This window comes from Barbus barbus, assembly GCF_936440315.1.
Source record: "Barbus barbus genome assembly, chromosome: 7".
NCBI lineage: Eukaryota > Metazoa > Chordata > Actinopteri > Cypriniformes > Cyprinidae > Barbus > Barbus barbus.
The window spans coordinates 28,455,334-28,466,503 of record NC_136735.1 but is presented as its reverse complement, the minus strand read 5'-3'; the positions used below and the strand labels follow the sequence as shown (position 1 = coordinate 28,466,503).

The window sequence follows — 11,170 nt, the reverse complement described above, 5'->3', positions numbered from 1 at the left end:
CCCGAGATCTGGAAGCTGTGGGTATGGCCCATCCAGGGCCACAGGTTTTGATTTCTGGTCTTCCTGCTGAGGTTCAGGAGACCATCGCTGGTGCCAGAGCCCCCTCCACTAGGAAACTGTACTCTTCCAAATGGAAGGTCTTTGAGTCTTGGTGTTTAGCCCACGCAGTGGACCCAGTTAGCTGCCCTATTGGTTCAGTGCTGGAGTTTCTGCAAGAGAAACTTGCGGCAGGGGCAGTTGCTACCACCTTAAGGGTTTATGCTGCAGCCATCGCTGCTCGGAGAGAGCTGGATGAGGTTGCCCTGGGGAGACATCGGATGGTCTCTGCATTTATGCGTGGTGTCCAGTGTCTGAGACCAGTGCATCCCATTGGAGTTCCTACTTATCTGTCATCCTTGAGGGTCTAATGGTATCCCCATTTGAGCCCTTAGAGTCAGTTCCAGAACGGATTCTGACTCTCAAGGTTACTCTTTTGTTGGCGCAAACGTCTTTAAAAAGAGTTGGGGATATACAAGCTCTCTCTGTCAGCGAGATGTGTATGGACTTCCCCCCCGGGTCTGGTCAAGTTTACCTTACGGCCTAGGCCTGGCTATATTCCCAAGGATTTATCTGCATTGTTTCGCTCTCAGGTGGTCACACTTCACTCTTTCCACCCTCCTCCCTTTGCTTCATGTGAGGATGAAAGGCTTCAGATGCTCTGTCTTGTCCGAGCTTTGAAGATCTATGTGGATCGCCCCAGTCATTGGAGGAAATCTCCCCAGTTGTTGATATGTTTTGGTGCTGGCCGCCGTGGGCTTGCCACATCGAAGCACAGAATTTCTCACTGGGTGAGGGACGCTATTTCGCTGGCTTATGAGGTGCGTGGTCTTTCTTCACCTCTCAGTGTTCGGGCACATTCTACTAGGAGTGTGGCTTCCTCTCAAGCTCTTTTTAGAGGGGTCCCCCTAGAGGATATTTGTATAGCAGCAGGATGGTCCTCTCCGCACACTTTTATCAGGTTTTATAACTTGGATCTTGACATGGCTCCGGGTTCCCAGATTTTATCTGCTTGAACCAGCTGTGTATGTCATAAACGGGTCACATAAGGCAGCATTTTTAGCTTGGCGTGTTTGGTATATCGTTCCCAAAGCGTCTTAGCTTACGCAGCGTTGAGTGAACCTATGAAAGAGAACGTCTCGGGTTACTCGCGAACGCGCCATCTGCTCCTCAGATTTCTCTGCCGAAAAGGCCCCTGTCGGCAGCGTGAGGAGCTTGGCAGTAAACGACAGGGGCCTTTTCGGCAGAGAAATCTGAGGAGCAGATGGCGCATTCGCCAGTATAAGGAGGCGACGTAAGAACGTCGAAGACGGCATCCGCGCCATCAGCCAATGAATTGGCGTGATGCTATAAGGGCTTCAGACAATCGGCACGCCCAGGGCCGTTTCCCAAAGCGTCTTAGCTTACGCAGCATTTATTTTTATTTATTTTTTATCTTTAATTTGTTTATTTCAGTCATTTTAGTAAGTCAACTTAAACTTATTTTATTTCCGTTACTTTATAATTTTAGTTTTTAAATTAATGAAAATTATCTTTATATGGGATCCTAAAATGATCTTTATATGGTATGCAAAATGTAAAAAAAACTAAAAAAAAAACAGATGAAAATGTAAGCTTGAACCCTCTGCATTGCAAGTAGCGAAATAACAGATGCAGGCCAACAAATTTCAATAACAAAAAATGTTTGCTATTCCAATTTCTGTGTTTACAAGTGGAAAAATAAACAACAGAACAACATTTCCCTCAAGCATCCACAGTCTGACACTTCTTCTCTCATTCCTCTCTCATTTTATTTCCTTTGGTTGCCAAGACAACATTTTTAATGTACTTTAAAGTTTTTTCAACTTTAGATTTTCAGTTAACAAAAATGATCTTTATGTGGTATCAAGGTACTTTTTGCTGTTCTTTTTTGCACACACTATCTATTTTAATGATAATATAAATGATAATATTTGATCAGATTTAAATCAAACAAATCAAATTTGTTTTAAATGCTTTGATTCAACATAATATAACAGTTAGATTTTATATTTCATAATTTTCGAAACCAAAAAAATACATATATATATATTTTGTTCACATCAAAACTGGTTTAATGCATGTTTTCATTGTTTGAATATATCATATATATTCAAACAATGTATCTATCTTGATATAAGAAGATATAATGAATATATTTTTCTTTGTTTTGTGGAAGAAAAAAGTCTTGAAACTAAAGGAAGGTGAGTAAATAACTGAATTTTCATTTATGGTTGAAATTTTCCATTAAATAGACAGCAGTAGAATGGTACACTTTACATTCTCCTTGGCTCTTCTTTTTCTGCTCCTCAGCTAAAGCATTTTATCCCATTAAGAATATGAGTGAACTGTATAGGCCAGATCTGCTGCATTGACACAAGGCATGTTCTCAATAAGTCATGCAAATTAGAGGATCGTCTTTTGGGAGCATGCTGTCAATCAAACTGAACCCCAAGGCAATACTCAATCTCTCTCTCCTCACAAAGCTTAAAGAGGAGTTCAGGATGGGGAGCACAGACTTAGTCTTTCTCATCCATCATGCTAAAGCTGGCACTGTCACAACCAACTTCCTGTCTTTGGATAAATGAAACTTCGTTATGTATGTCTCTAAACATTTTGGATTAAATTTGTCTCCAAGGCAAAATATTAAGCTGTGAATTCTTGATGAAAATTTTCAGTAGAAAATTAGTCAAAGCATTTTAAATAAATGCAGATTGATTTAAACACTGCATATTAGGAAGAGGTGTAATCATTAAAATAGAAGTGTGTGCAGAAAAGAACAGCAAAAAGTGCCATGGTATTACTGTGTTTTTTGGGGGTAAATCTGTATTAAACCCATGTTTTTGGGACAGGATATGGTAGTGTTTTTTTTTTTTAATTCTTATTATTATTTATTATTTATAACATTTTTTAGACACTATATTTCCAGCTTGACTTTGTGGACATTTAGCATGGCAATGACGTTTTAGTACCATGGTAATACCACATTACATGCTTACAAAGAAACAAGAAAATACTTATTTAATGAGACAAAGGGCATAGGGATTTAACATGTATCTTGTCTTTGCTTTGGCGTGTGTGTGTGTGTGTGTGTGTGTGTGTGCGCTAGACCATCTTGGAAGATATAAAGGCACAAACAGTGATTATGTTAACACTGAACATAACTACACTTATAATGAGCTTGTCAACCTCAAACAAACATCTACAAACACTGTGGCAGAAAGAGGAACTCACTCATTTGTTTAATTTTTTCACTTTCTCTCTGTAATCTGCTTTCTAAGAATACATTATTATAGCTCCGAAGTTGCTCTTTCAAAGCTCATGAGGCATATTGGAGATCTCAATTACATTGCAATTAACATGCCAACCTTTTAGATTTTTCACCTGAAATGTAGTAAATGTAAGACTGTGTGACTGCAGGCTTGCAGGTGTCTTTGCACCTTGTGACATTTTTCAGAAACACATATGAAATCTTTTTCTCAGGAGAGGAATTTGAGAAGCACAAGATTTAAAAAACTGAATTATGCTTAAGAAAGTGTCTTCAAATTCCCAAATGTTAAAACGGCTCTAAAAAAGCTTTATTCTTTCACATTGCATATGCGAGACGAAAATTTACAAACAAAAATGTTCAGTACTTCCTTTTCTGTGTTTAGAATTGGAAAAATGACCTAGCAGTATAACAATTCCCTCAAGCATCCACAATCTGACACTTCTCTCATTATCAGTGGTATGTGTGTGTGTGTGTGTGTGTGTGTGTGCGTGTGTGCGTGTGTGCATGTTTATGTGGTTTATGAGGACACAAATTTGTATAATGGCATGGGTATGACAGAGGTATTACAATATGAAGGTGGTTTATGAGGACACTGCCTATGTCCCCGTAATTCAAAAGGCTTAAAAAACATACTAAATGGTTTTTGCACAAAGTCTCCTGTGAGGGCTAAGTTTAGGTGTAGGGTTGGTGTAGGGCAATAGCACACACAGTTTGTTCAGTATAAAAACCATTACGCCTATTGGAGAGTCCCCATAAACCACAAAAACCAATATGTGTGTGTGTGTGTGTGTGTGTGTGTGTGTGTGTGTGTGTGTGTGTGTGTGTGTGTGTGTGTGTGTGTGTGTATGTGTGTGTACCTTTGACGTGCCGCATGAACACCTGTGCAGTTTTTACCTGAGCCACAAAGACATGCAGGTGAAAGATCACTCACTTCAACACCTGTCTTAGAACAACACATATGTTGTAACTGTAAAAACACACAAACATTCTCATAAACATAGATATGTGACTACAGTGTCTCTCTTTCTCTCTCTCTCTCTCTCTCTCTCTCTCTATCTCTCTCTCTCTCTCTCTCTCTCTGAGGTGAAAATAATGAAAAGTAGATCTGTCGATCTGGCCACATCAGCCTCACCACATCCTTTAGCTGTAGCAGTGTTTCTGCTTCGGGGAAAACCCATGTGTGTGTGTTGTAAGCTGGGGTGTGTGCAGGCAAACTGGCTCTCAGTTAGGAGAACCCCTGGCTCATCATCACAGAGATTTAGAGATCACACAACAGAGCTTGCTGATATGCCTGCGCACACAAATATAAGTATCATCCCACCCCCCAAAAAGGGGAAAAGACACACAGTTCAGACACTCCTACCCTACAAAATGTCAGTTATGTAAGCTGTACAGTTATGCTGTTGTGACCTTTTACACAGGACAAACTCTCTCCTTTTATTTCTCTGTCACATTGCTATTCAACTTTTTTTAAAAACAATGGTGGCACTCAACAATTCAGTGAACCATGGTAACGTCTAACTGATTCCTTAAAGGGATAGTTATATCATGAAATTCTGTCATGATTTGTTTTTAGTAAGAAATTTTTCATTTGATTTATTCAAGTTATTATAGAACCACAAAGATTATAGGCTACATTTGCCACAATTGTGAGAGTTAGCACTGTTGTGTTTTAGAGTTAGTGATGTCTGGCATAGAAAAGTGAACATCTTCACTCTTTATTCAAACATTTATTATTAGGGACTTTGTAAGCATGTTGCATGGTTGTGCTTGGACTGTAAAACTAATGTATGGACACAGTTGTTTCATTTGGAATAATAACACAATGAAGCATGGCCAATTGTTTCATCCAAAGAAATTACTCACAACACATGCAAAACTTCTGTTGTCAAAAGCAAGGAAGAACCAACAAAATATTAAAAACTGATTAATTGTTTTTGTATTTAATGTATATTTTTTTTCCTGTCAGCTTTGTTTTTCAATGCATTTTCATTACATTCCATGATAAGATGTAGTTTGTTTGTTTTTTTTGCCAAATCATTTTGACAGTTATACTGTATGCATATTTACATATTTAACCAAGTTAGTTTTTTAAAATATGTTTTGATCTGATATTTGATATTGTAGGATCATTAAAAGCAAAAAAAATATATTGAGAAATAGCCTCTCCAGATATCACCTTTGGCCACTACTGTCCTATACCAATAAAAAATTTGGGGTTGATTTTCATTTATTTATTTTATTTTATTTTATTTGGTGAAATTTGGTGCTCAAGAAACAATTATTTTTATTATTATTATTCATGTTAAAAACAGTTGTTGAGATTAATTTATGGAAACCATGATAAATTGAATAATTTTAGTGTTCCAGCTGACCACAGTAATCCACTTGTATTTGACACTTATTTACACTTATTTGGAGAGTGCCTTTTAATTTGTAGCATTTAAACAGGAAAAGATTATATCAAAGTGAGAGAGTTTGCAAACAAGTGTTACAATGCTCTCCGTCTCCCCTATTTCTCTGTAGTGTGTTTGAGAGCCCTCATACAAGTGTTATTTTGGAAACGCATGTGTGCCCCACAGCCACCTCTCCCCTTACACTACTTTAAAAAAGTATAATTTCCTTCCTTAAACACACACACAGTCACCTCACTCTCACAGACAGCCAGATTGACAGGCAGCCAGCTCATTGAGTGCCATCAAAGCCTATGAATCACAACCGTAAGGGGGGAAAGGAAGTGAAAAGCATCAAACAGAAAGAAATAAGAGATGGGAAAAACACAAAGCACTTGCCAGTCAGCGTAATTGTGGTGTTTCAGACCACACGTGACTCTGTCTGTCTTGAAATGACCTCATGCTTCCTAAGAAAACTTCCACCTGCACTGGCTAAGCAAACGTATATCCCAGAATCCTGCATTTTGCAACAGCTTTGAAAGCTCCTATAGTGCGTGGCTTTCAAAAGACACTTAGCAAAAGAAAAGGCCACTTTGTGAAGGGTTTCCCACAGGCCATAGTTACAGGCCAAGGTGTCACTTGAGAAGGTTGCCGTTGGAAGAAAACAGGAGGGGAAATCGTTTTTAGTTCATTGTGTTTTAATGTTAGCATTGTGCTGCCTTGTTAACAGCAGGGTAATAAGAGAGAGAGAGAGAGAGTGAAATGGAAAGATCCTGAAGCATGAAATTAACATTTTTAGCAAATTGTATTATCTTGCATTGTTTAGCATAACTGTTTAGGCTTTTAGGCGATTAAAAGCTCATTTGATTTCATTTCACCACCACAGGATCAATGAGAGTCAGACAGCTGTAGACACCTGCTGTCCCTGCTTACGTTTCCCTAAAAGTCTACCTTTTTCTGCAAATAGAAATTCAATAACCATTCACCTCTGACAGGTGACCTTATGTTTCTATTGAAAGGACAGACACAACAAAATGCGGACATTTGAACTGTTTAATTCCCCAGTGAATTCTGGAACATTCTCAGGCTCTTAAGGATCTAGTTTAATGACATGAGAGAGAAACAAAAAATGGGGGGACACCAAGGTGGATTGCATACATCCGGAAAATTAACAACTCATAAGAAAATACTTTCTTCAGTAGTTCTATCTCTAGAAGTCATGTCTCTATAGTGGTAGAAAATAAAGCTCTCATGACGTCCTGTTACATCTTGCATATATTCTTGTAAAAATATTCTTTTAAAATAAATAAATAAAATAAATATATTTAAAAAACATAAATTAAAGGGCCTAAAGAAAAATGTTTGGAGGAGTTTGTCTCCTGCTTGTCCATGCCAGTGTTTGGAAGAGTATGAAATCTCAAAAGCATTTCACAGAATTCCTTCAGAAGCCTTCTAGAATTTTCAGTAGTAGTAGTAGATGTCCATCATTCTCTGGCAAGAAGTCCACCAGTGCTCTCTTTTAATCCAAAATCCCTTGTGTCCTACATACAGCAGGTGTGAATGGATCCAAAACAGTGTTCTGTCCTTCAAGAACTATCCAGACCTTTGGTTCCTGCCACTCCAGTCAAGGCTTTCCATCTCCTGCTAATGCTCCAACCTTGGCCTGCAAAAGAGGGCCTTTCCCCCCCCCCGTCTGCACTGCTTTCTCCTGAGACAGGTTTGTCCGAGGGGGATAAAGAGCATGCAGGTGCTTTTTTGGGGTTTGGGTTTGAGGTTCAGCGGTTTCAGCTGTGACCTAGGATCTCCTTGTACAGCTCAGGAACCCGCTCTGGATCCACAGGCCGAGGCAAGAAATGTGTGAAGCGCTGGTGCCTCCGAGAGCGAGCTCCATCTCGAGACGTCCCGTCTTTATTGAGGGCTACGTAATAATGGGATCCTCGCTCGCCGTGCCGATAGAGGTTAGAAGAGTAAGTGTTGTACCAGTTCTCCTCAAACTGCTCCCTGAACACACACTCCGCTGTCAGCTTTTCCTAAGAGAAAAGGAGGCAAGGCAAGGGTTAACCACACTGCAAATGGAAGAATAAACTGTGTCCAAAGGCTATTGGAAATTACACCATAAATCACTCTCTCAGTTTAGCACGACCAGGCTATGAATGAAATTAATTGTTGCATTACGCAAAATAATATACAGCCAGAGCAGTACCAGTAAGAAGAAAATGTGCTATACTTACAGATCCATACAGTTCGCCCTTGTTGTTCATTCCCAGGTACAATCCGCTATCCACACCACGGATGCTCACCATCCCCACAGCGAGGCTAATGAATTCCAATATACCTGTGAGAAAAGCACAGCTGTTAGTTCCCAGTTGAGACAGCAGGACAAGCACCTGCAATAGTGGCATCAAACTGCCCTATACTTAATTCATGACGTCTTTCACACTTAATCACTGTATTTTGCTATATTATAATGTTATTCGAGCACAGTGTGACAGTTAGATTTATGAAAATAATAATAATCACTGTCCTCATGATAATATCACATTTTACATTACAGTGCAATTACATAATACCAATAGTCAGCAATTTCATTATTAAAATATTTATATAATATGTTTTTAATTTGATTTCAGAGTTTACCATTAAAATAAGTCATCAGTTCAATCTCTTTACATAAGTGAACTACATGTGCAATTGTGTTGTAGATATGCTTGTAAATGCATTGTGTTGTGTGGTTATTATTATTATAGTGTGTTATCATCATAGACTATATAAAAATAATGAAACAACGATTAATAATACTTACCAAATCTACTGTGGTCTTTCCTCGTGCCTTGCACCGAACCGTCCTGTAATATCTCGAGGTGGTAGCCGGTCCTGCAGTAGAGCTGCCGTCGGCGGAGGATCCCTTTCAGATGCGTCAGGTCCGGTGAAGTGCTGCGTGACAGGCGCTCGGCGGAGACGAGGTGCTCGTTCATCAGAGCACCGGAGTCCCCGGGGGGCGTGAGGACAAAATGAGACCCGTGCGCAAAGCTCTCCAAGCCGTGAGAGAAGCTGCCTACCAGCTCGCCGACTGCACCCATCATCGCCACTCGAAGAAAAGTTACCTTGAGGAGAACCCCTGTGGTTTCTCTTTCCCTAGTGTTTTGCGCAGTCACTGCTTGCGGCTTTGATAGTCAATGCGTGTTTATATCCGATTCTCTCTCTCTCTCTCTTCTGGTTTTAGCACATGCTCTCTCGACCTTCCAGGCTACTCCCCTTTGCTCCGGTCCCCTGTGTATCCAGTACTCTCTCTTACGCACTCCAGCACAGAAGCTTATGCGGCTTCTCTCCTCTTGTGCTCTCTGGATGTGACTGGCTCTGCTCTGAGACACCAGCCTAAATATGGCCCTTATGTAAATGCCCTCTTGACATATGCTAATTGAGTCCTTTATAGATTACTGTTTGAAACATAACTCCTTGATCGTTTGATCCTCTTCTTCGGTCTTCTTTGATGATCGGTTTCATCTGCATCCACGCGTTTAATCCATTCATGGATTATGATATAAGTGCAGAAAGCAACATTGTGGAGATCAGTGTACAAATCTTTGCAACGAGGAAAAGAAAAGTGCAGTTGGATGAAGAAAAGGGATGCGCACTGTGTACCGATCCGTTCCGTTCCCCGGGGTTTACGCGCTCTGGCGAATCTCTAGTGTGAAGCAGGTGGAAAGCAAGGAGGAAAAAAAGGAAAAGAAAGGGGGCGGTGCTCGATAGAGAACGAGAGAGAGAGGGAGAGAGAGAGAGAGACAAGACTTCAAGGTGTGTATATGTGTATGTTGTGCGTTGTTAGTAGTTTTTGCCAAAAAGAGTCTTCTTCTTGATTTGCGATTTGGTTTATACACTGAAAAAATTGTTTAGTAGAAACGATTTTCACTCAGAAATTGCCAGTGAATTTATTTAACAATTGATTACAAAGAAACGGTCAGTACTAGAATTATAAAATCTTAAGTTAAAGACAGAAATGGCTTTTTCTTGTGAAAAGCCTACTTTATTTACAACTTGCTGTCATAGATTTAAACTTTCGCTTGGCTGCCTTAGCCAGGTGTAAATTTATATGACCTAAAAAGCGTGCATGTAACTGGCTTTAAAAGAATAAAGGAAAAGTCAAAACAACCTGCACATCTGTGCAAACGCCACCACTCCACTGTCAACTCTGACTGATGTCAAAGTGCCTTTGAACAGTTCCAGCATAACATGAGTTGAGATGAAGTATCAAAGATATCAGAGATCAAAGATTCATTACGCACAAAAGAAGGGTCATTAACACAAAGGAAACGAACTGTTTGATGGCAAATCGTTGATACTGTGAGTGATTGATATAGAAATTTTCCAGCCCAACAGCTAAGAACATGCCTCAAAGTAGATATGGATTTGATGTTACCTTATTAATTTTAAAAAAGGATGCGCAATCGACCGCGCTATTATAATGTATACAATTCTCTGGAGACCATGTATTTTTTTGTTTACATTATAATGTTTATTTTTTTTTCATTAATCCATCCATCTATCAATCCATTCATTCATTCATGTATGTGTATTTATTTTTTTTATTTATGTTTATTATAACATATATAGTAATAATATAACACGATACAATCGGCCATAATACAATTTTATATGGTGCACTAAACAGTATAATCATCTAGAAACATTTAAGTGCCAAACCACTTCTTTGCTATCTCTCTGGAGGATAGATCACTTCCACGTAGGTGATTTATCAACGGTTCTCTCAAGGGACAAGTTCTCCCACGTCGTTCCCCTTAGCTCATTAGTATTTATGATCTCCAAAAATACCTTAAACCAAAATCAATGTGGTCAGCTAGAGCAGGATCAATCCACGGACGCAGCAGATCGATCACTTACAATAGATATGTCAGTTATGTGCCAGATTTCGTGGTGACATTGACAGTTTGCTGCATGGGTAAACTTCAAAGAAGTCATAGGAGTTTGGTGTTTTTCATAAAAGCACCACATAGGCTCTGATCAGACTTTGCGGTCCTATACTGTATACAGATGTGCGCATTTGACTTCAATGGCTGTACTTTTGCGTAATAACACTACAATAGGGATTGAACTATGTGTGAATATATGTTACAGTTGTCTGAATATGAGAAGGTTAAAAAGAATGTTCAAATATGTGATTGTATTTAGAAGTTTGCTTTGTACAGACAGTGTGTGAATTATTCATTCTACATTTTGCAGAACATTAACTTACATCTCAGATTGGTATTGCTCAACAAAAATTATAATTGTTATATGTAAATCTAAAATACATTTAAAATCACTTGTACTTGTGTCTTATCGACGCACCTTACGCTGACATAAAGAAAAACGCGCACGAGTGTTGATATATATATATAAAACCTAGGCTATAACTTCATTTAAACAGATACTTATATTGCTTTGACTTCTTTTG

General features: G+C 39.1%; 1 protein-coding gene across 1 annotated transcript; it reads right to left on the bottom strand.

Moving 5' to 3' along the window:
- Positions 1 to 7,502: 7,502 nt before the first annotated feature.
- On the bottom strand, positions 7,503 to 8,798 carry LOC306872515 (fibroblast growth factor 20-like; the record flags this gene model as incomplete). The annotated part of the gene is made up of 3 exons (XM_079421116.1): positions 7,503 to 7,748; positions 7,950 to 8,053; positions 8,522 to 8,798. The coding sequence occupies 3 exons, from the start codon at positions 8,796 to 8,798 to the stop codon at positions 7,503 to 7,505; spliced, it is 627 nt and encodes a 208-aa protein (XP_079277242.1).
- Between the last annotated feature and the right edge of the window lie 2,372 nt (positions 8,799 to 11,170).